The sequence below is a fragment of the Orycteropus afer genome, unplaced genomic scaffold (genome assembly GCF_000298275.1).
Source record: "Orycteropus afer afer isolate SDZICR_OR568_19922 unplaced genomic scaffold, OryAfe1.0 scaffold00020, whole genome shotgun sequence".
Lineage (NCBI taxonomy): Eukaryota > Metazoa > Chordata > Mammalia > Tubulidentata > Orycteropodidae > Orycteropus > Orycteropus afer.
Genome location: NW_006921607.1, coordinates 19,521,834 through 19,547,726, shown reverse-complemented (window position 1 = coordinate 19,547,726; position 25,893 = coordinate 19,521,834). Strand labels below are relative to the sequence as shown.

Here is a 25,893-nt window from a genome sequence, read left to right as displayed (position 1 = left end):
TAGGCAACATCATGATAAATGGTGAAAAGATTGAATTTGTCAAGGATTTCATTGTACTTGGATAGATAATAAACGCCTGTTGAAGCTGTAGTAAAGAAATCAAATGACATATTGCATTGGGCCAGTCTGCTCCAGAAGACAGATTTAAAAACACTTTAAAGTGTTAAAGAGTGAAGATGTCACTTTGAAGACTAAGGTGGACCTGACCCAAGCCTTGTCTTTTCAGTGGCCTCATATGCATGTGCAAGCTGGACAGTGATTAAGGAAGAGTGAGGAAGAATTGATAGATTTAGCTTGTGGTGTTGATGAAGAATATTGTATGTACCATGGACTGCCAGAAGAAGAAACAAATCTGTCTTGGAAGAAGTACAGCCAGAATATTCCTCAGAAGGGAAAATGACTAGATTTCATCTCTCATGCTTTGGTCATGTTCTCAGGAGGGACTAGTCCCTTGAGAAAGATATCATGCTTGGTAAAGTAGAAGGTTGGCAAAAAAGAGGAAGACCCTTAATGAGATGGATTAACACAGTAGCTGCAACAGTGAGCCTCAAGCATGACAATGATTGTGAGTGTGGTACAGGACTGGGCAGGGTTTTGTTCTGTTGTCCAGAGGGTCACTGTGATTTGAAACTGACCTGATGGCACTGTTTCTTCCTCTCTTGTTGTTACTATCACTAATTGTATCTTTATATTCCATGTTCACTGTAACATAATTTTATCCTTGATTTTTATATATTTATTTTTTAAAAACCGTGAAGGCCAAAACATTTATATTTGACTACTTTATCAGTGCCCTTATACTTGTCCATACAATTCCCTTTATAAAGCATGTTTCTTTTTCATGTATAGTTTTGAATTACTTTCTGGTGTCTTTCCACTTCCATCTATAGAACTCCTTTTAGTATTTTTTTTGTAGAGCCAGTCTGGTGTATATGAACTCTCTCAACTTATGTTTCTCAGGAATGTTTTAATTTTACTCTCATTCTTAAAGGATAGTTTCACTGGGTATAGTATCCTTGGTTGACAGTGTTTTTTCTTTCAGCACTTTAAATACGTCATTCCATTGCCTTCTGGCCTCCAGTGTTTCTTGGGAGAAATTGGCCCTTAATCTTATTGAGGATCCTTTGTACGTTACTGTTTGCTTCTCTTTGATTGCTTTCAGGATTCTTTCTTTATCTTTAGTTTTTGAGGGCCTAACGATGATATGTTTTGGTATAGATTTCTTTCAGTTTATCATTCTTGGGGATTTTAAGTTTCTGGGATTTGTAGATACATACTCTTCATTAGATTAGGAAAATTTTTTGTCATTATATGTTCAAATGCATTTTTTTCTCTCTCGTCTTCCTCTGGAATTCCCATGATGTGTATATTAGAGCTCTTGTTTTTGCCCCATAATTCCATTAAACAGTGCTCAGTCTTCTTGAGCCTCCATTCTTGTTGCTCTTTAATTTCAGCTGCTATAATTTTAGCTATCTTATCTTTTGATTTGCTGATTCTTTCTTCTGCCTGAGTAAATCTGTTGGTGAGTCCTTCTGTTTTGTTTCTCATTTCAGTTTTTGTCCATTTCAGTTGTTAGGAGCTCTGGTAGCGTAGTGCCTAAGGCACTTGAGTGCTAACTAGAAGGCTGGCAGTTCAAACCCACCAGCCACTCCTTGGAAGGAAGGTTGGGCAATCTACTTCTGTAGTGATACTGCCTCAGAAACCCAAGGAGGGGTCACTATGAATCGGGGCCAACTTGACGGCACATGACAACAACAACAACATCTCTTTTTTAGATCTTTATTTTATTCTTGCATTGTTTTCCTTATTTCTTTTAGCTATCTATCTGTGTTTTCCCATAGTTTTTAAATTATGTTTAATGTTGTTGTATTATGTTTTTCCAATTTTTTATTGCTTGGTCATCCCTAGGTATGCTTTCCCTCCTTTGACCATGTTCATTTGTATGGGCTGTCATTTTTCTGTTTTTGTGTATCTTGTGATATTTTTGTTGGGGCATTGAAATTTTCAAGGATGTTAGCTTTCTCACTTTTCCCTAGTATTTGGTGTATTTGCCTACAGTACTTTCTGCAAGTAGCAATTAGATGGGCAGAGCTTTTGGCTTTTGCTTACTCTTTCCCTCTCTCTGACAGCTTTCTTTCTCCCTAGTTTAATTCAGCAGTTCCAGATTTTATTTTTCACCTTTAAGTCTCTCCCAAACACACCAGAGAACATTCGTCAGTCTGTCCACCAGCGGGCAACCTCACTCAGGTGAGGTATCATATACTAATCAATTTTTCCATCAGGGTACATAGTCCTCTCTTTCTGGTTGTTATACTCCCTTCTTTGTTACTGCAACCATGTTTTCAGTTGTAAAACCCACACCCCAAGAGCCTCCTTCAGTGTTGGGTGTTAGTACCCCCTGGTTTTGCCCGAGACTTCTTTCTTTGCTATGTGGGGGCTGCTTTTATCTGAACTGGTATTCAAGAGAAACACAGGCGGATTTCCCTCCATTTCAGAAGGAGGAGGAGTTGGCAGTCCCCAGAAGGGCCTCCAAGATCTGTCTTGGTGATTTCAGAGCCTCATTGGCCCTGTCATGGTTGAGGAAACAGTTTCCATTTAGGTGAAACACCTCCTGACTTCACTGTAGGGAACCTTTTGTAGGAGTTCATATCAGTCCAGCGGCCAACAGTTACTGGTTGAGGTGGGCTATTCATACTCCAAACAGACCCCTAGGAAGGTCTGTCTTGTTGCTATCAGAGCCTGCCCCATAGTATGTTGGCTGTGGATATATCCTCCACTCAGGTTGCCTGCACACAGCAGCCTTAGTCAGCAATTCTTAGTGCTTAGTGTTCAGGGAGCAAACAGACCCAAACTGATCCCCAGGAAATCTGTCCTGTTGCTTTCAGAGGCCTGACCTGTGGGGTATGCAGGGAGACAGGTAGAGTGTTGACTGTCAGAGTAGACTCCACAGTAAAGGGGCATTTTGTTTTAGTTTAAAGGGGCATTTTGTTTAGTTTGCAACAGTAGCATGGCAGCCAGCAATTAAAAGGTGAGGGAGAGAATGTCAGTGCTGAGGGTAGATCCCCATGGAGGTCTGTCTTGTTGCTCTCATATCCCCATCCACCCTCCCAACCCCCTAGATCGTGGGCTATAAGGGCAGCCTCTGCTCAAGAGTCCTGCTTCCTAACACAACAGCTTCAGTCAGAAGCCCTCAGTGCCAACCAGGAGTAGTGGCAGACTAATTGACTCCCACTGAGATTTGTCCTGTTGATTACAAAGGCCAGAGCTATGGAGTTTGCAGGACAACAGGTAGAGTAGTAACTATGCCAGCAGACTCTGCTGTAGGGGAGCTTTCTGTAGCAATTCACACAGGCTTGCAGGTGACAGTGTCTGGTGGAGGAGGGGTTGTCACTCTCCAGTAGGCCTCGAGGAAGGTTTGCCTGTTGCTGTCAAAGCCCTTCTCTTAGTGTGTTGGCTGTGAATGTAGCCTCCACTAGAGATACCTGCTTCCTAGCGTATGGCAACTCCAGTCATTGCCGTCCTCAGCACCAACCAGCAGGGGGAGCAGACAGACCAGAACTGACTTTCTGGGAGGTCTGTCCTGTTTGTTTCAGAGCCTAAGCTGTGGGATGCAGGGAGGCAGGTAGAGTATTACCTGTGAGAGCAGACTCCACTGTACTAGCAGTTCGCAGTAGGCTTTCTGCCAATAGCGTCCAAGTATCGGCACACTCCAAACGGGACCCCTGGGGAGGTTTACCTTGTTCATTTTAGAGCAGAAGCTTGGAATCCTGTCTTTTTGTACAAGTAGGGGCTATGGTGGTTAGGGACATAAGATTCTTTTTCTGGAGTCACTTTCCCAGTTCATAGCAGCTGGTGGCCTGTGTGGGTAGGGGCAGGGGCAGGGATGGTAGAAGCAGTTTTCTACGATATGTGACTCATTATTGATTCTTTGATTCTTGCCTGTCTGTAGTTTCTTGCTGATTTCCTCTGCTCCCCTATTCAGAGTCCTGCAAAGCTGAGCACTGTTTTCTTGCATTTCTTGTGTTTGTGGGGGAAGTTGGAATGATGCTCTGTTTATACTACCATCTTCCCAGAATCTCTTATTTTTTTTTAATTTAAGAAAATTTACCAATACAAAAGTTTATAAATTGAAAGCCTCTCCATGAAAACATTCTAGAGCTGGATTATTGTGATTGCTCCACAAATGGGTAAATTTACTAACATTCATTAAATTATTACTCACTTAAAATGGGTGTATTTTATAGTATGTAAATTATGACGAAGGTTTTTTTCTAAAGAGATCTAATCAAAGTAAATCCAACCTCCCTACTGCCCCTGCCAAAATAAAAACATAAATAAATAAAAGACTCTCATCTACCAGTCCTGCGTTTCTCACTGCTTAACCATTATAATGGTTTGGTATATACCCTTCCAGACCTTTTCATGAAACCCTGTATTCTGAATGGCTGTAAAATTTTGCTGGAGAGTAAACTTCAGAATCACCTTTGCCCAGTTTCATAGTGGCACATCAGTCTGGTGAGTTAACCTAGGACAGTTGGACTTGTAGTTTGCAGAAGAGCACTAATGGCCCATTTCATTCTGAACTGACATGACTCCGCTGATGAAGGGTATTATTGAGCAGTGTGGCTCATTTAGTTTTTGCTCAGCTACTACTTTAGAAGTTAGAAGAAATGTCCTCTTTCTCAAGACTGTGAGACAACCACTAAAGCTAAGTGATCATTTTGACACTAAGACTAATTTGAAAAGACATAATTGGAGTGTTTACGGACAGTCTTCTACCATTATGAGTTCATAATCAGAATTCTTCTTTTTAATTGAAGGAGCACAATTCTGTTTTAATTGAGACCATTATGGTTCATCACCAAATGCTGGTTCCCAAAACTGCCCAGGGATCTGTGAAGGAATCTCAGCCTCACTATTGAGGCTGTTTTGTGGAACAAAACAAAAAACAGTGCTTTTAAAAACAGAGTTTTTCTCTTACATTATAAGTTTGATTGTTACCAGGATAGTATTCTTAGCAGGATTTATGAGCTGAAGGATAAATTTGCTGTGTGTTAGAAGACCAAGGAAAAGACTTAACTGCCTCAAACTTTCAAAAGTGAAAACATTCAGTGTAGGTTGGCATATTTGATATATATGTCTTTATTTGGAAATAATTGCAATTTTACACAAAAGTTACAGCACAGAACACCATGTACCTGGGCATCAATTGTTGACATTCTGTTCCCATTTCTTTATCATTTAAGAGAGAAAGGAAGGAGGTATGTGTGCACAATGTATAAATGCATATGTACGATTGTATGTGTGCGTACACACACACACACACACACGCATATATATGTTTTTTTTCCCCTGAACCATTTGAGAATAAGTTGCATGCAGTATGCTCCTTTGTCGCTACATGCTTCAGCGTGGATTTCCTAAGAGTAAGGCCATTTTCTTATATAACTGTTGTGTCCATTACTGCTTTTGTTCCCTTGTAACTAATAAGCAATCTGTGGGGAGACGTTTTAAGATCCCAGCCCTCTTCAAATTGTTCCTCCTAGATTTTGCATCCTTTGACGCGTCTGGACTGTACCAGTCTTTTCTATGGTGGTTACAAAAGGGTTTTCTAACTCCTCCACTTCTCCTCTACATTTATCATTTAGATTCTACAGAGAGCAGGAGCCTCCCTTCTCCTTCATTATGATTTATCAATGTTTTAGTAGTATAGATTACTGTTTTTTTCAATGGCTTATAATTCATACTCTCCTAAATTACTTTAATGCTGAAATGGTCCTAGTTTTGGCCAGCAAGTTTTCCTATGTTGTTTTGACATGCCACCTCCATTTTTTCTGAGCACGTCCTTACTTTCTGACATAGTAAGATGTTCCAGACTCATCTTGTTTCTCCCCTACCCCAGCCTTAGAATCAGTTATTTCTCCAAGGAGCTTTGATGTTGTAAACCAGAACCTGAGTGCTAAGGCTACTCTCTGCTATTGGAGCATCTTTGCTTCTAGACTCTTTGAGTTGTCAACACTAGATGATATTTTCTTGATGTCCTATTTGAAAATCTCATTTGTAGGCTTACAAGGAATCTTTTCTTCCTGATACTTATTTTTATCAGAGGAGTTCCAGGAAGAGTTTTTGGACCTCAAAATGGATTATCTTGCCAAAAGTAAACTCCAGAAAATGAGTAACTTCATGCATATGTATTTTCATATTGTTGGAGTTGTATACACACACACAGGCACATACACATCCATGTGTATATGCACACATGTATTATACACCTCTTCATATATACACGTTGATTTGCATATGTTCTTAGCTGTATTTAGAAATCACGAGTTTACACTAATAGCTTCAATTCACATTTATCCCCACAGTACTCTTCCTTGCCTTCTAGCGTTTTATCTTTTCATCTCCTCTCGTCCTCGGTAATCATCCTGCCTTCCAACAACATCAGTACATTTACTCCTGTGCTCAATCCTATACCTCTTCTAAAGTAGTTTCAGATTTGCTTCACCCTTACAGCTTCCAAAGAGAGTTCAGTATTTTGTTTGTTGTTCTGCCCTTCTCTCAAAGCTGAGGAGAGTATATAGTCAAATATTGTGTTCATAATTGAATGGGATTAGGTTTTTATCCTCCCTTAATGTGGATATGTTACCCCCGCTTCATTTGTTTCTTTCCATCCTCATTGATTTAAATTTTTAACGTGTAGAACTTTAAGAAACTCTGGTGGCACTATGGCTAAGGCATTGGGCTACTAACCAACCCACCAGCTGCTCCACAGGAGGAAGATGAGGCTGTCTACTTCCGTAAAGATTTACAGTCTTAGAAACCCGAAGGGGGTTGCTATGAGTCAGAATCGACTTGATGGTGGTGGGGTTTTGTTTTTTTATAGAGCTTTAACATGCTTCCAGAAGTTGTATCTATGTAACAAGTATACTCAGAGAAGTGTCACTCCCTCCTGTGCCTCTCACACCTTGTTCTTCCCACCTCTCCCTTCTAGGTAACCAACTTCATTGCTCTGGTTTATTCTTCTGTGTTTCTTTTTGTAATGATAAGCAGAAACATGCATCTAAAAAAGTTTTCCTTTTCTCTTACACAAAAGGTAGACTATCATACTCTTCAGTACTTTGCTTTTTTCACTTTACAGTATATCCTTGAAATGATTTCCTATTAATTCATAGAGCTCTTTGTTAGTCCATTTTACAAGTCCATAGTCTCCATTGTGTGTGTGTATCCTAATTTATTTAATCTCTTTTGTTTGGGCATTTTGTTAGTTTCCATTATTTTGTAGTTATCAAATAATGCTGCAGTGAGTAACTTCATACATATGTATTTTCATATTGTTGGAGTTGTATCTTTAGAGTAATTCCTAGAAGTGGAATTAATAGGTAGAAGGGAATATGCATCTATAGTTTGTTAGATATTATTTGACCACTGTCTTTGAAGAACTGGAGCTTCAAGGAACAAACATTCATGGACCAAATCCATCTATGGGCATAGCAATTCAGAGGATAAATGCCTTCATTTGATGAAAATCACAAACATAAGGTTTTCCAAACTTCATTTCCTCTAGTCTTCCTACCAGATGAATTCAGATGATATTTTCTTGATGTCCTATTTGAAAATCTCATTTGTAGGCTTACAAGGAATCTTTTCTTCCTGATTCTTGTTTTTATCAGAGGAGCTCCAGGAAGAGTTTTTGGACCTCAAAATCGATTCTCTTACCAAAAGTAAACTGCAGAAAATCACTTTGAAGATTTCTCAGGTAGAATATCCTTTTCTTTACCCCCAAATGAGTGAGCGGGATTCATCAGACATTTTCCTATTTTTCTGGGCATATGTTTGAGAAGGTGTTTCTCCCACTGCACCCCACCCCCACTTCTGGCTAAGGAAATCTGGTATGTCCGAGGCTTGATTTTGGAAGTGCTTCACGGTGACGCCTCCTCGCTTTCATAGTTTAATGTGTTTCTCCAAACGTGGAAGTCAAATCTACACAAGTCTTGCAATAAACTTGTTTTTTTAGTATTTTGAGGAGGTTCTATTCCCTAATTACGGTTTGTACTTGGTTTAGTTTTAAGTATGTTTCACGGAGAAGTACGTATTCCTAGCATATATGTGACAATTTAAAATGAAGATTAAAGATATATAGACAAGGTTTTCTAATATAATGAAAATAGGTATATAATGAAGTAAGTAAATGAAATTGGTTTCAGATGTTAGGAAAAATGACTTAGGATTTTATGACAATTGAATGGGGCTCTGAGCATGCTGCTATTTTGGTGACTATTGGTGTGCTATCACCTTTCTTTGAATTTATGTCAAAAATTAAACACAAACTTTTGTTTATTAAACATTTCATAAAAATAATCAGTAACTCAATTTGAGTTTTTTTCTGTATTTGGTCATTGGAATGTTTTTGTTGCTGACTCTTTAAAAGTCATTGGAGATTCAAATAACATTAAAGGAGGTTTTAAGTTTTTATATTCATCAAAAGGGAAATTAGAGTTTAAAAAAAAAAAAAAAGGTCAAGAAACATCATATGGTATAGAAAGCTCTGAATTAGAAGAGACCTAAGCATGAGCCTCAGCCCTGCCCTGCTGCTGACTTTAGACCTTTTCTGTGTTTAACCCTGTTTCCTCATCTGGAATGTAGGAATTATCTTTCATGGATTCCTCATGGAATTGTGGTTGTCAGTTAAGTGGGACATAGGATGTGTGAGTGCTCTGTAGAGTATAAATTGTTTTACATTTTTTTTTAATAATGAAAGCTCCGTAACATGAAATAAATAAATATTCCTGTGAAAATTTTGCATCTTTTAAACTGTTTCATTTATGTCTCCTCTTCTGAACTGATAGAAGTGAAAAACTAATTTTTTTCCTCTGCTTGAGGTCATGAGTGTCTTGTTAAAATCTGTTACCTTCTAAAATGGCATGACCAAAATAGTGGCTGGACCAGTAACTAGTTTCATCATGAACTTTCCCGATAGGTAGGCAAGCTGTCCTCAGCTTGGGGCAGCATGGGTGGGCTGAGTTGACGCTGACCAGTTTGGGGTAAAAGTAATCAAAAGAGAAGCAGCCGGATTCAGCTGTCAGCCCTGGTTGAGATACCTGTCATGTGTTTGTCATGCTGGATCTCCTCTGTAAACAAGACCATCCAGCGTCCCTCCCTTACCCACCCCTTCCAGTGACTTACCCGATAGGAAATACTGATTATTTTGGCTCTTTTCTCTTCCTCCACATTTCTGTCACTTGCCAAGACTTACTGGTTCTACTTCTGTGAGATCTTTTGAATCATTTTCACCTTTGATTTTCCGTTGATTGTGTCCAGTGTAGGGCTTCAGTCTCTCTTGCCTGAGATTTGCCTGATGGCCCTTCCCATACAAAATGAATTCTGAACTCTCTAGCTTGATGCACCTTTGATTTTTCTTTCCAACTCCATCATTCAGTACTTCTGTTTACTCACCCGTCATCTAGCCACTCAGACTATCTTTTGCAAAATGCACCCTTAACCCTGCTCCATTCTGCAAAAATGCAGTGGTGGTTAAGAACATAGACTACCTAGTTTCAAATCTATCTCTACTAATTACTAGCCACATTCCCTTGGAGACTTAAGTTAACCTCACTGTGTCTAAAATTCCTCAGGTATAATAAAATGAGAATAATAATACAGTTTGTCTAACAATTAGAGGAAATAATCTACGTAAAGGATTTAGAACTGTGCCTACGTGTGTTGTTGTTGTTGTTATGTGCCGTGGAGTCGCCTCTGACTCATAGTGACCCCTCTTTGGGTTTCCGGGGCGGTATCACTACGGAAGTAGATTGCCCAGTCTTCCTTCCAAGGAGTGGCTGGTGGGTTGGAACTACCAACCTTCTGGCTAGCAGTCAAGTGACTTAGGCACTCCACCAGAGCTCCTGTGCCTACACGTAGTAAGCATTATATACATATCAGCTGGTGATGGTGTTACTCCTATCTACTGCCTGTCAAAATTCCATGTAAATTCTTTTTCAAATGCCATTTCCAAGTCTCTGCAGCCAGAAGTAATCTTATCCACCCATACATAGAAGGAATAAGATACTTAAGATGAGGAATACAAAACTGAATCAAATATATACTGCCCTCTAGGAATTTAGAGTCTGGTAGGAGAGGTCAGAGAAGTATAAAATATTCATCTACTTAGCAGGTGTTTACTGAGCAACTAAGGAGAATCCAGGCACTGAATATAGTTCCATGGGTTCTGAGCCTGGTGTCATAGTTCATTACTAACTTTGGTGAAAGGCCAGAGTTTGGGTGCCTTAAGCAAAGCATAGTTGAAGTACTTTGGGAGAGTGGAAAAAAGATTTTGCTGGCTGTGAGAGTCCGAGAAGGCTTCTTAGAGAGGTTGCGTCTTAGCAGGGCCTAGCAGGGTGGATGGGCTTTGTCCGTATCTCCCTCTCAGGAAGCATGCCTTACTGCCTTGGACTGTGGGTAAACTGTAGGATCGTCAAAGACTGTAAGCTCCTCAGGGGCCGGCAGAGTTTTGCCGTGTTTGAGTTCCTAGTGCTCATTCCGTATCCTACACGCAGGCTATGCTCAATAAAGGATGATGATAGATGAGGAAGATGTTTCTTCCTGTTTAACTTAAAGGGAGATTATAATTTGATGATTCTTAGTATCTGTGAAGCCATTAAACTTCCTAGAGAAGAGGAAAAACATGCTTTTGCAGATGTTCATATTATTTTATTTCTAATTCTATTAACTGTAGTCATAGTAGTCATGATAAAAAATTTAATAAAGTGAATTCTGACTCAGTTCTTATGCATATTTTTCCCTAAAGTTCTGATAAGACACTCTTGTAAGTTCTCCAGTAACGCTTGCCTTAGCCCTTAGAATTCCAGAGTGTGTGATCTCATGACTCGGATCACAGGCAAAATCTTAGTTTAAAAAACTGCCTAAGAGATTTAATTCTGAATTTCTCCTCATAGCAAGGAGCAAGGACCAACCCCAGTGGAGAAAAAGAAGAAAGGAAAAAGGAAAAGTGAAAGCACAGTGGAGAGTTTAGAGCTGGATCAGGGCCTGCCGAGCTCTTCCCTGCGGAGTCCTGAGGAGTCCACCGAGTCTGCGGACAGCCAGGTACGGTGGTGGGCGTTACGGCTGCCGACGGGATCTTGCTGACGTTGATCCTGTTGCTACCCTGTGCCTGTCTCTAGCCTACTACCCTTCTGCAGCAGATCTGAGCAGGGTGTTTGCAGTTTTAGTGGGTGAGCAAGTAGACCACAGGCTTTTTTCCCCTCAGACTGATCCTGTACTAATCATCTCCCAGTATTTTAGAGTGTTTGCTTTCTTTTTAGAAAGTAGTATATCAGTCCGCAGAGGGAGCTGATGTGGGAAATGGAATTCTGAGCGAGGCAGATAAAATTCAAGGGCATGTTTTGCCATGTAGGTGATGTATGTCGGGCTCAGGGTTCTGGGATAAGTCTGCGCAAGGCATTTTCATAATCCCAGAGGCTGGGAAAATCAGAGATGAATAGTTAGGTGCTGTATAACATCCCGTTTGGACAACGTCCAACCATGTATATGCCTGACCATGTACAGGGCTGTGGTCCTAACCCCTGTAAAGTCTATTACATTAAAAACTCCAGGCATATTCAGTGGTTCATAATAGCAAACAAGTGCTACTTTGTGACACACATCTGAACATTATAATTACTGCTTTATTATGTTAAAGATGTTTTATTGTACCTAGACATGTTACTTTAATGTTTTTTATGTCTAGAAAGGTACACTATATACTAAGGCAGTTATTTGATTGACATTAGATATGAGCCATACCTAACTCTTCCAATTTATGTACAAATTCAACTTAAAGACAAACTTTGGAACAGAAACCCTTCGTGATCCAGGGACTGCCTGTGTATATGGTGTTCACACAGCATCCAGATCACATCATGTTCTCTTTCACAGAACATAGCATGGACATTAAGGATGCATGGCTGTATTCATTATGCCAGAATAGGAAAGTTTGGCCAGACAGGAACACAAGGACTTACCTACTTAAATCTGATTCCTGAAAACATGCTAGGGATTTTCTCCCTGATTTGAGGCAACCTCTCCTGGATATGAATTCTAATATTTGAAAGGACTCTGTTTCCTCTGATCCTTTGCAACTTATCTGGGCCTTCTTGCTTTAAGGGGAGCTTTTCAAGTTAGACTGACTGACTATATCTTTAAGGATCATCTGTACCCCCATAGGTTTCTAGATGGTCTTCACTGTTGGAAGATGTCAGTCCTCATATATATAAGTGTTAATAAGTAGTAGTATCTGGTGCGTCAGGACAGAGACTCCCTCTCTGCTTGTAAACTGGGGCTATGGCTGTCAGCTATCAAGTTTGGCAAAGGAACAAATACCTCAGATTGATGGGTATTGGCAGAGCACTGAGTGTTGGCAGGTTAGTGACCTGTGTGACCTATATGGGGAGAGGGCCTTGATGAAGAGGTTTTTATGTGCATTTCTTCACTTACAGTTAAATGGCATAGAAGTGACATTGAAGAAACAATGGGTAAAGAGAACAGAGGCCCAGGAGGTTTTGTATGAAGAAAAAGAAAGTGGGGTTTTGCTTTTTGTTTTTCAAGGTTGAACTGTCTGAGAGTGAGCTAGCTGGTGAATGAGTGTCTGAAACATTCTGCTGCTTGGAGGTGTTGAGTATATAGAGATGAACCAGGTGGTTTGCTGTTGGAGGGTGGCCACTGGGCTGCTTTGTTGCTGAATGTCCTCTCTCTGAAATGTCACAAACTACTTAATATTAAATGAGTCCTTAGATGGTGACTCACAAACCTTGTTTGTCACACTTAGGATGTCTCCCTGTATTTCAAGGGGTTTTACGAGAGTCTCAAAGTCAGTCCTAAAAAAATTGGTACTGGTTTTTTTTAACTACACTTTTAGAAGTACATCATAGGCAGGTATGGTGAATTCAAGGAAAAACAAGGGGGAAAAAAAACCCCACAACTGTCATATTATTGTTAAAATCTGAGCTTCCAGATAGAGCTAGAAGGGATCTCAAAGATGGTGGCATTCCTCCTCCACCCCAGTTTTACTGAATAGAAACTTAATCCAGAAAGGAGGGAAAAAGTTATTATCATTGATGAGTAGAACCCACCTCCCTGGTTTCTGCAGCTGTACCTTCTCAGCGGACCCTGGGGGTTTGGAGAGTGACTTTCATTCCCTCCCTCAGCTAGATCTCATGCCAAGTGAATTTAGTTTAAAAGAGTTGCATTTAAGAAGATTCCCTTTGTAAAGTAAGGAAGCTCGCCTTTGCATGCTAATAGTGGAGATAAGAGTCCTCTGGAACTAGCTGTAAGCCCTGCCTTTGACTCTCAGAGCTCCTCTCTGACTGGTTGTGTTTGTCCTGCAGAAGCGACGCTCAGGAAGGCAAGTGAAGCGCAGAAAATACAATGAGGATCTGGACTTCAAAGTGGTGGATGATGATGGGGAGACAATCGCTGTTCTTGGAGCTGGCCGAACATCTGCCCTCTCGGCGTCTACCCTGGCTTGGCAGGCAGAGGTAAGCGTTTGGGTAAGGGTGCTAACCCTGGCTCAGTAGTCCTCTTGGCCTACTTGACTGAGTTGTTCTGTGGCTCTTTGCTAAAGCATAATAAACTAGATCATTTTAACTGCTGTTTATAACCTTCTAATGGCTTCCTGGTGAAGTTGACTAAAATTCACACCCCTTGCTGTGACCAGCAGCACGCTCTATAATCACACTCTCCTGTTTCATCAAATTTCTTACTCTCTGGCTACCCTGGCCATCTTTAAGGGCCTTTACTGTGTAGTTCCTTCCATCTGGAATGCTCTTTATCACACGCTTTACATGACTGATTCACTGTTGTTTCGGTTTCACATAAAATAGATCTCCGCAGAGAGATCATTTCCTGACTCTCCTATCTAAGGTAGATCCCTGCCTCTCATACCAGTGATTGGTAAGTGCGTCCAGCCCTAGAGTATGTGCTAGAACATGGAAGGAGAAGTGGTAGGAAGGGGAGGTCAGGGACATCAGAGGACAAGGGCTTAGGAAGGGCATTTCTGACCTCAGACCTCAGAGCCTGAATGGCACCACAGGTTGTGGTACGAGAAATGGATGAGCGTGGCTGGACTGTGGCGTTGGATTTGATCTCCCATCTCCTGTTGGTAGGAGATGAGGGCTGAGCTCTAGGAAGAGTCAGACTGTGCAGGACCTTGGATATCAGCAAAGATACTTGGCTTTTGTGGTGTAGATTGAATGAGGTATAGATAGGCCCAAGCAGACAGGCAGGATGGCCGTGATTGGAATTTTCACTGGCAGCAGTGTCAAGGAGGAAGAGGAATAGCCTTAGGACCCGCTACACAGATACTAGAAAGGAAGTGGGTGAGTGTTGAAAAGGAGGAGGGCTATGTCGGGGAGCTTGTGGAGAAGCACTTGCAAGTAAGAGCAGCAGCAGGCTGTGTGTGGGGGAGGGCCTTTGTTGCCAGCAGCACATTCTGGGACACAGGCTGTCTGTTTTCATAGTCACTGTCGCTAACTTGGCAGAATTCATGTTCTGTGTGTGAGCATCATCAGCACAAATACCTGTCCTTCCTCCTGGACGCTAGTGTGTCTGACTGTAGCTGATAACACTTTATCTTCTTAAACCACCTTTCCTCTAACTCAGTGGTTCACATATCCTTTCACTCTGTGCTTGCGTGGAAAGTAAGTAGGAGCAGGGGTTATTGTTCCTATTTTAACGGTCAGGAAACTCAGTCACAGACCGATCCAGGTAATCAGTGAGTAGCATGTGAGAGTTAATTTCAGTCTCCCAGCTAAGGGCTCTCCAACTAACACATATAACACTTAATAGGAATGATAAGTTGATGTATTGTCACTGCAGTACTTTTCAAGCAAATAGTTGAGAATCGCCCTTGCAAGACCGCCATCACGTGGTAGGATTAGTTTGCTTTATAATGGGTTTTGCGTCCTTGGGGTTTTTATGATTGGTTGGGTAGTTGAAACACTATAAGGGATTTTATTTTCGCCTACTAGTCATTTAGCCTAAACTGTTAGCCATATTTTAGTTGTTGTTAGGACTTCTCCCCTGGTACCTTAAGGGGCAGCATTAGCTGATCTGACAAAAAAGAATTCAGGAAATTTCATGTATCTTAATAAGGCGTTGTCCCTCCTCTAAAGGTATAATAAAGAGTGGGTTTATATGTTGCAAGATAAGATAGGATCTGAATTTGCATTATTAATTATGTCTCAAAATTTTTTACTGAATTTAAGAAAGAAGGAGACCTGATGTGTGGGTTTGGCCTTGATGTTAGAGAGGCAGCTGTGGGTCTGGCCTCCCTGCCAGAAGCCTAGTACTGCCTGCAGGGCTGGCAGGCGGTCTGTGAAGGGACTGGAGAGATCTGCTCATTGAGCATTTTCGAATTGGTGCTTGGGGAGTCCCAGCGGCTGCAGAACCAAAATAGCTCCGCTTGCATCTGTTTGACAGACTGGGTTACCTGGTGAAATTTGAGCAGAGATTTCCGTGCCGAAGCAAAGCTTGAAAGCCATGGATCTCATCTAGCATTCAAGGTAATCCAGTGGCACAGAAAATCAGTTGAAGAAGAGACTTTTTTATCCGTCCTTTGCCTAAGACCCTTTGGCTGGGCTGGGTCAGCCTTCCTGGTGGCATGGGCTCGGGGCAGAGAGGGGTGTAGCGTTGTAACCAGAAGGGCCCAGCTGCCACTCCTCTGCACATACGTACAGTATCTTTTCAGCACGCTCAGCCTGACTCTGTGACTGATGGCCCCTGGCCCAGCCCCAGATTGCAACCTCAGCATTGATTACCTAGTGGCAAGTTGCTAAAAGCATCTTTACACATGATTTATTCTAAATCAAGACTGGCATATTAGTGGTGCCCTGTTTTTGAATCCAGAGGACAGTCCCAGCCCCTGACTTGGGTGCAGGATTCAGGATCTGAGAATAAGTTTCTGTCTTGACTACTGTTTCCATCTTCTTCACAAACTGACATCGGTGCCTGGAGCACAGGCCGACTTTCATGGATCCGTGGTGTAGTCACAGCATATAGGCTTTTATGAGGTCAGTTCTGTGATGTGGGCGACTTACACGATTTTGCCTTTGGAGCAGAAGGACTTTAATTTGAATGAGGACTCCTGTGCCTCATGTTGTGTCTTTGCACAGGCCCGTCTACTTTCTTGTTTCCTTCTTGTAGTCCATACCAAGATAAACTTGTATCTTTTTTTCTTTGTATCTCTCAAGCATGACTGAGTTTCTGTAAAGTAAAATTCACATCAATTAACCTATGTTATGGGACTTTTCATCCTCTGTTTTGTAGTGCTGTTACTGGTGTCGTATTTATCATCCTCAACTTGAGAGTTCTCTGTAACCCTTGCTCAGTTCCCCCCGTTACTCACAGCCTGCAGCTATTCTGCTTTACCAGGGCCTCTCCTGTACTGTTTTGAATATCACTCCTGATTGTTCCCTTAGCCAGATTGTAAACTTTTGCAAAACAAACAATTTATCTCTAAATTTATCCTAATTTTCTCAGCAGCACCTAACATACAGACTTGTACGTAGTTGTTATAGTTCTTGTGCTGCTGGAACAGAATACTATACTACAGTTTTCCACGTCAGTGGCTTTAGCAAGTACAAGTTTGTTTTCTAATAGTTCAGGAAGCTACAGTCGGAATACAGGGCTCCAGTTCTACAACAAGGCTCACTGTCTCTGTCAGCTCTGGAGGGAAGGTCTTTTGTCTGTCTTTTAGCTTCTAGTCCTAGGTTCCTTGGCAATCATGTGTCATATAACCTTCTCCTCTGAGTTAATTACTCAATCTGCTTTTATATTTCAAAAGAGATTAAGCTCACTTTACACTAATACTGCTCCATTAACATAACAAAACCCACTTCCAAATGGGATTATAACCACAGGTATAAGCATTAAGATTTACAATACACATTATTGAGGGGCATGGTTTAATCCATAACATTCCACCCTTGGCTCCCTACAAATTTATATCCTTCCCAGATACCACAAATATTCATCACATAATCTCAAAAGTCTTACATCAACTCCAAGTCAAAAATCTCATCTTCTAAATCATCTCTTTCAAATATAGGTGAGACATTAGGTGTATTCTATCCTGAGGCAAAATTCTCCTCCATCTGTGAACATGTGAAATCTAGAATACAAGTTATTGTTTCTAAATACAGTGGTGGAACAGGTATAAGGTGGACATTTCCATTAAAAATGAGAGAAGTTGGAGGAAAAGAAGGAATAGTGGACACCAAGCAACTTCAAATCCAGCAGTACAAATTACATTAGCTCCAAGGCTTGAAAATAATTCTCTGTTCTTTGAGACCATTTGGCCAATGCCCTTGCCCTCTAGACTACGGGTGTTGGCTGTGCTCTCTGGATTCTGGGCAGAGGCACCTTAGCCCAGGGCTTCTAGGTCAGCTAGGACAGCAACTGTGCTCTCGACTTTAAAACCAAAAAAAAAAAAAAAACCATATCCACTGCTGTGGAGTTGATTCTGACTCATAGTGACCCCCATTGGGTTTCCTTCTGCTGAGTGGCTGGTTGGTTTGAACAGCCAACCTTCTGGTTAGCAGTCAGATGTCATAGGCACTGTGCCACCAGAGCTCTTGGCTTTGGGCACTCCTCTTTTAGTCTGAGTGGTGACTCCACCCCTTCAGTCCTGGCAGGCTCCTTTCTTTGTTCCTTGAGCGTGGCAGCCCCACCCCGTCAACTGTTGGTAGTGGCCCCATTCTCTTGGCTCACTTGAATAACAGCCCCATACTTCAGAACTGAACCAAGTTGGTGGAGATATGAGTCTTTGAAATCTAGGTGTCCATGGCTCCACCCTTTGAAACCGGGGGAACCCTGCTTCCCGTGCTCTTTCCAACATTTCTGAGGCTCTCCCTACTGCTCTAGGGTTGGTCCTTTAATTGGAAGTTTGCAGATATTTGGTACCAAGTTGCTCCATATTCTAGTTTTCCTGTCTGTAGAATTCCAGGAAGCAGGCAGCTTTCCTTCATTTTGTGTATCTTTTCCTTTCAGTCTAAGCCGACGGAATCTTTGCTTTGGTGGTTAAATCAGTCACAGGCTTAATCTCTTTAACAAAAGATTGAGTAGCCAAGTCCTTGGTGCGTGCTCTAGGGCATATGTCCTCAGTTTGTACAACAGATTTTCCAAGTCTTTAAATTTTGGTTTCATTTTGCATGATTCATTTTTGAGTCCATCTCTCTTCTCTTGTATTCTATTGTAAGTGCCAAGGAAAAACCATGCTGCCCTTTTAAGATCTTGCTTAGAGATCTCCTCAGCCAAGAATCCAGGTTCATCATTTATAGGTTCTACTTTCCCCCAAACACTGGAACATATTTTATATAAGCTCTCTGTTGGCTCTGGGGGAAAGTCTTGGTCTCTTTTTAGCTTCTATTCCTAGATTCCTCAGCAGTCATGTATCTTGCCCTCTGTTTGTGCTTGCTTGCTTAATCTGTTCTTTCATCTCTCAAAAGATTAATTTAAGACATACTCTACACTGATACTGCCCCATTAACATAAAAAAGAAATCTCATTCCCAAATGAGATTATAACCACAGGTATAAATCAAAAACAAGTCCGTTGCAGTTCCAACTCATAATGACCTAAGAACAGAATAGAACTGCCTCGGGGGTTTCCAAGGCAGATTGCTACATCTTTCTCCTGAAGAGCAGCTAGTGAGTTTGAACCTCCAGCCTTTCAGTTAAGAGTTAGGGTTTATAACACATAATTTTTGGAGACACAGTTTAGTCCATAGCAGTTATACTTATCATATACTTATGTAATGAATGAGTAAACTTGCTTAGAATCTTAGAAAGATGAGGAAGGTATTTTTCTTTCCTCTTAGGGCCTTGTTTTTTCTCTCTTTTTTTAATGCCATATTTTTCCTCTGGCATTCATCTATTTCCTCACTTCAAACAAGGATGTATATCTATAGACAGACCCCCTTTCCTGACATTAGTTCAGGAAACATTTGGCTTTGTGCTAGTCTTGCACCTGCTGCGTAACTCAGTGGAGGCGCATTACTTCTAGCCTTTCCTCCTACCCACTCAACCTGGATAAGTGAGGTTTTAACTCTTCCATTTCTTCACTGGCTACAACCACAAAGTCCCATAGTGGGTTTTTCATCAGATTCTAACCTATATTTGTTTCCTGTAGGGTTCTGCAGCCACCCTCAGCACTGAGGCCAGTGTTGAAAAATTACTACTATAGTTACTTGTCTCATTCCTGCTACAAGTCTCTGGCCACCCTAATCCATTATTAGATTGCATTTTCCCACAGTGTTACTGTTTTCTTTTCAGTCTCTTTCTTGCTCAAGACGTCTACAGTGGCTACTTCTTAACCTCTATATTAGGTCAAAACTCCTACCTCCATTTTTTTGTTTAAATGTGACCATGTTCCACCCGTTCACCCTCCTTATTTACTTACACTCCTCTTTCTGTGTAATGTGTCTGCCCTGATAAGGAGGTTACTTAGTTTTCCAAGTGTGTGCCATACATCCTGAACTTGAGTTCTTTCATTCTTTTGCCCTCCTTTTTGCTGGCCTCTTGTATGAGCCTTCATGTTTTAGGTCTCTCTTAATCTCAGAAGTCCAGGCTGTTCTTGCTCTTTCTAAACTCTCATTGAACTTACAGTTAGCAATTAGCACCTTGGGGCACTTCTAAGACAGTATGTTTATTTTATCTTTCCTGATATGACCGGACATCATGTTTGAGGCTGCTTTTGTACCTTCCATAGCATTCGGCACATACTTGTTGATTTAAAAAGCAATTTTCTTGGTAGCCGCCCCTCTTGTTGATTAGTTCAATAGAAGCAAATGAGGTGATTGCTTGAGGTTGGGGTAAATAGCATTGGAAATGTCTGAAATTTTCCATAAGAAACAAAATCTTTAATGATATGAATCCTCTGACTTAAAAGCGAATGTGTTAAAATGGTCTTCTTTGAAGGATAATTTGAGAAAATTCCAAGTAGCTATGAACAGATGGCAGTTGTGGAAGTGTCTTTGGCAAGCAGATTTAGTTTATATCTATGTGTATCTGTATACCCTGCATGTTTATACACACATGATCATGCTTATGCATAGTCTCTATTTAGGGGGCTCTTCCAGAGTTCTTTTCCTACTTTGATGTCTATGAAAATGTTCCTCGCTTTTCCTTTTATTAGGCTAGAATGAAAATTTGTTTGTAATATTTTGAGGATCGCCATTGATTAGTTTTCTGACACCAGTATTGATCCCTACGTTTTAACCAGTATCCAAAATTAAATTGAAATTTTGTTTCAAATTCCATCATTTTTACTTTAAATTGTTCTATAATGAATAGTGTTTTAAGCCCTCTGTTCTTCTAATATTCAGAGTAAGGTCCTGTTCTTTCTTCATCCAAATATTAAGATTTCCATAGATTTGATCTTGATAAAATACTTTGAATAGCAATTACAATCTTAATGTCAGACCATTTTTATGTTCTTTATATTAGATAAGAATAGGAAAAGATCTAGAGCAGTTCAGTAAGAAGAGAACATTGTCCCTTTTGGTGTATATATATTCATGTATGAATGCTTGCTTGCCACTCAAGGGTACCCATTGGGGGTAGGAAGGGAGACACAAGACCAAACCCACTGCCATCAAGTAGATTTTGACTTATAGATACCCTATAGGATAGAGTAAAAGTGCCCCATAGGGTTTCCAAAGCTGTAAATCTTTATGGAAGCAGACCGCCACATCTTCTGCAGAGTAGTTGGTAGGTTTGAACTGCCACCCTTTTGGTTAGCAACCATGTGCTTTAACTGAGACATTGGGGCTCCTCATAGTCACCATTTATAACAGTTTAATGCTAAAAAGCTTGGGAAGACTGTATGCAGAAGAAGTGCCAAAGAGGCAAGGAGGCTGCATCTTTTGACTTCCTCTAACCCCACAAGAGGAAGAGAGAATCACCATCAGTAGCCCAAGGCCTATTCCTGTGAGGCCAGACATGCTCCCTCCCTCCAGCCATTTCACCAATGCTGACATCAACCTTTCTTCCCACAGCACCCACCACCTATCTCTGCTGGTTTGATAATTCATTGCAGTGGCCACACAGAACTCACAGATTATGGGGTTTATTAGGGAAGCACCAGACTACAATTCAAGTTCAGAAACACACTCATCTCTTGCAGCTGGCCATCTCACTCAGTAGCTGGCAGTCTTAGCACATTGCTCCCTCAGTAGTGCGTGTCTCTCGTGTCTCTCTCCCAGCAGTGTGTGTCTCTAGCATCTCTCTCAGCAGCATGTCTCTTGAGTATGTTTCTCTCAGCAGCACGACTTTCTCAGCTAGCAGTCAATGAGACTCCTTCTGCCTCTAGAAGAGCTCCTTTTGAGCCTGGCAGAGTGACCACTAACCAGTCCCAACACCACAATTCTATACACCTGGGAGAGAGCGAACTTCTCAGAAAATTATTTTGTGCTGCTCCCAACAGAAAAATCCAGGTGGATAACTTTAACAATCAGGAGCTACTCATTTGCTCCGGGTAAATTCCACCAAGGAGTTTATAAAGCTTATGGCTAGAAAAGCCACACTATGTAATTTACTACACTGCAAGAGGTAAGTGTGAGTATAGATAGAAAAGAGAAGAGAGTCAAAGGTAGGCCCCTACAAAACACTAGTGACAGGAGTTAATATTGGGAGATTTTCAGCTCCAGGTAAGATGTAGCAGGTCATGGGGAGGCCTACACTCTGCACAAATTTTTGCAAAGATCAAATTGTGGAAGTCATACATTTAAGTACATAAGATAGCTATAGAGGCAAAAAAATAAAAAAGATAAACTAAAATTCCAAACAGTGAAGAGCCATCGTGAGGTGAGCTGACAGTTGCTGGCTCTTTGCTTCTCTAGTGACATTTGCCAGTTCTGGCTGTGGACTGACTGAACATCAGGCTTGGCCCAAACTATGAGACTATTCTCTATGTCTGACCCTGCTGGTGATTGATTATTCAGGGCTGGTGAAATGAGTGGAAACTAAAGGAATTCCCAAATGGGGGAATCTGAATTTTACAGAATTCCAGGGAGGCTCAGAAGGTTGGTGCTTGTCCACAAGGTAGATTGAGACCTCACAGTCTCATGGTGCTTAGAAGGTAGCATCTCACTGAAGGAATGGGGCCTATCACAAACCACAAACTCCCAGTTATTGTGCTTGTCAGATTTTTAACCTGTTTGGAATTGGAGGCTAAATAGCTAGGGTCAAAATCTCCATAGGCCAGGTGTTTCAGGGCTCAGGAGAATAAAGCCATGCATGACTCTAAATCACTGGCCTTGCACATTCACCTTGGGGAATGGATAAAATAAGAGATGGACTGAATTTTAAAAGTAACCCAGTCCTGGGCTAGTTCAATACATGGTTGGACCAGGAGAAACACCCCCTCTCCCTGTCTAACAAATTAAAGTAGGAAATATTTATGATGAAGATACTCTTTGGAGCTGCTATAGTTCTTTTATGCACAATGTCCTTTTAAACAGAAACAACTAGATATTTGAAGAAAGAGGAAATGTGACCAAAAATCAAGAGAATAAACAATTAATTTATAAAATTCAGATCCCAGTGGATGAGTTTAAAAGCACACTGGATACAATAGAAGATAAGATTAGTGAAGTTGAAGACACATGAATAAAAGATTTCTGAATTGAAGAAAAAAGGGAATATATGGAATAGAACAAAGCAGAAAAGCATAAGACATAAGTGAGATACAGTTAGAAAGGCTAATGTATATCTGATTTAAGTCCTAAACATGGAGGAGAGATTGGAGCAGAAGCTATATGTGAAGATATAATTGATGGACAAGAATTTCTATAAACTGATGGTAGATGTCAACTGATTAAAAGTCAGCAAACTTTGAGGCAGGAAAGATACAAAGAAAACCCATACCTAGGTACAGCTTGGTGAAACCAAAATTAAAAAGCCAAAGACTGAGATAAATTCTTTTTTCTTTTATTTTAAATTTTTATTGTGATTTGGGTGAAAGTTTACAGAGTAGATTCATTTTCCATACAGCAGTTCATACACATTTTGTTTTATGGCATTGACTGCAATTCCCAACAATGTAACAGCTCTTTTCCTACTTAGTCCCTAGAGTTAACCCTTCCCTGTGTCTTTCCCTCCCATGCACTCTTGCCCCCAAGCTGTCTCCCTGTGCAAACACTGCCCTTCTGTTCTTCTATGATTAATCATTAATCGTTCCAAGGAGTGTATCTACTTGATGTAAATGCTTACCCTATATGCCTGCCTGTTGTTTGGCTGGAAGCCACAAGAGTGAATTCAGTTCCAGGCCTGAAGGGGAACTAGAGGCCATAGTCTCAGGGGCTCACCAGGCTCTATCAGACCAGCAAACCTTGTCTTTTTCTTTTTTTTTATGATTTTGAGTTTTGTTCCATATTGTTCTACCACTCTATCCAGGATCTCCTGTACCAATCCCCCTCCGAGTGGTTGACAATGATAGCCAGCCACCATCTAGTTCTTCTGGTCTCATGGTTTTATGGGCTGAGGATTTCATGGGCTGCTTGTCCCTTGGACTAATTGTTTCCATGCATCTTTGGTTTTCTTCATTCTTCTTTGTTCTGGACAAGGAGATACCCAGTGTTGTATCTAGATGACTGCTTGCAAGCTTTTAAGACCTCAGTTGCTACTGAGAGAAATTCTTAAAAGCTGCTAGAGAAAAATTGACAACTAATATTATATTGTGCTGTGCTGTTAAGTGTCATCGAGTTGGACCCGACTCATAGCGACCCCTCCTGGGTTTCCGAGGCAGTATCACTACAGAAGTAGATTGCCCAACCTTCCTTCCGAGGAGTGGCTGGTGGGTTTGAACTGCCAGCCTTCTGGTTAGCAGTCAAATGCCTTAGGCACTATGCTACCAGAGCTCCCAATAGTACATTAAAATAGCATAATATCGAATGCTTTCCCCTTGATTTTTGGGGTATAAGTGAAAGATTCCAGCATCACCTTTTCCAGTCAGCAATATACTGGAGGTGCTGGCCATTGCAGTAAGGTAAAAAGACAAAGTAAAAAGTTTAAAAATTGGAAAAGAAGAAGTTAAGTTGCCACTATTTGCAGATCACATGGTTGTATATGTAGAAGATTGTGTAGAATATACAAACAAAGGATTAGAATGAATGAACCTGAATTTAGCAACGTTGTTGGATACAATGACAACATAAAAAAGATATTAGATTTTTATAAACCAGTAATAAGAAATTAGGAAAGGAAAATTGTAAACTACTATTTATAATAGCATCAAATATCATATACCCTGGAATAACTCTCCAAAATATGCAAGCTCTCTGTACTGAAAACATTGCTCTAAGAAATTAAAGAAGACCTAAATAAATGGAGAGAGAATACTGTGTACATAGAGTTAGTATTGTCTGTAATTCAGCCCCAGTTAAAATCCCAGCAGCAGTTTGTGTGTATGTAAATTGACAAACATATGCAAAAATTTATGTGGAAATGCAAAAAACCTAGAATAGGCAAGATAATCTTGAAAAAGAACTAAATTAGAATATGTACTGTATCAGGGCTCGTTAATGAAGCTACAGTGGTTAAGATGGTGGTATTGCCACATTGTTGTTAAGTGCCATGTAGTCATCTCCAACTCTTAGCGACCCTGTGTACAGCAGAATGAAACACTGCTGGGTCCTATGCCAGCCTCACAATCCTTGCTATACCTGAGCCCACCTTTGCAGCCACTGTGCCAGTTCATCTTGTTGAGGGGCTTCCCCTTTTTTGTTGACTCTCTTTACCAAGCATGACATCCTTGTCCAGGGAATGGTCCCTTCTGACAACATGACCAGAGTAGGTGAGGCGAAGTCTGGCCATTCTGGCTTCCAAGGAGCATTCCAGCTGCACTTCTTGTTAGTTCTTCTGGTAGTCCATCCTACTTCCAGTATTCTTCACCAACACCACAACTGAAAAGCATCAACCCTTCTTTGGTCTTACTTATTCATTGTCCAGCTTTCACATGCATATGAGGCAATGGCTTGGGTTAGGCTTACCATAGTGTTCAAAGAGACATCTTTGCTCTTCAGCACTTTAAAGAGGTCTTTTGCACCAGATTTGGCCAATGCAGTATGTCATCTGATTTCTTGACTGCTGCTTCCATTGGTGTTGATTGTGGAACCAAGTAATATGAAATCTTTGACAACTTCAGTCTTTCCTCCATTTATCATGATGCTGCTTATTGGTCCAGTTGTGAGAATTTTGTTTTCTTTATGGTGAGGTATAATCCATACTGCAGACTGTAGTCTTTAATCTTCATCAATAAGTGTTTCAAGTCATCTTCACTTTCAGCAAGCAAAGTTGCGTCGTCTGCATATCGCAGGTTGTTAATAAGTCTCCTCCAATCCTGATGCCATGCTCTTCTTCATATAGCCCAGGTTCTTGGATTATTTGCTCAGCATACAGATTGAATAAGTATAGTGAAAGGATACAACCCTGGCTCACACCCTTCCTGATTTTAAACCGTGCAGTATCTCCTTGTTCAGTTCAAACCACAGCTTCCTGGTTTATATATAGGCTGTGAGCACTATTAAGTGTTCAGGAATTTCCATTCTTCTCAATGTTATCCATAATTTGTTATGATTGAATGCTTTTGCAGTCAATAAAACACAAGTAAACATCTTTTTGGTATTCTTTGCTTTCAGCCAAGATCCATGTGACAGCAGCAATGATATCCTTTGTTCCATGTTCTTTTCTGAATCCATCTTGCATTTCTGGATGTCAATATACTGCTGCAGCTGTGTTTGAATTATCTTCAGCAAGATTTTACTTACATGTGATATTAGTGATACTACTGTTCGATAATTTCCACATTCTTTGGGTTCACCTTTCTTTGGAATGGGTACAA

General features: G+C 40.8%; 1 protein-coding gene across 1 annotated transcript in view; it reads left to right on the top strand.

The window, feature by feature from the left end:
* Window positions 1-25,893, top strand: part of CHD6 (chromodomain helicase DNA binding protein 6) — a 252,751-nt gene that overhangs the window by 20,659 nt on the left and 206,199 nt on the right. The window contains exons 3-4 of the mRNA XM_042783610.1: window positions 10,956-11,103; window positions 13,383-13,532. Of these exons, the coding sequence (XP_042639544.1) occupies window positions 10,956-11,103; window positions 13,383-13,532 (298 nt within the window). The remainder of the gene's footprint in view (window positions 1-10,955; window positions 11,104-13,382; window positions 13,533-25,893) is intronic.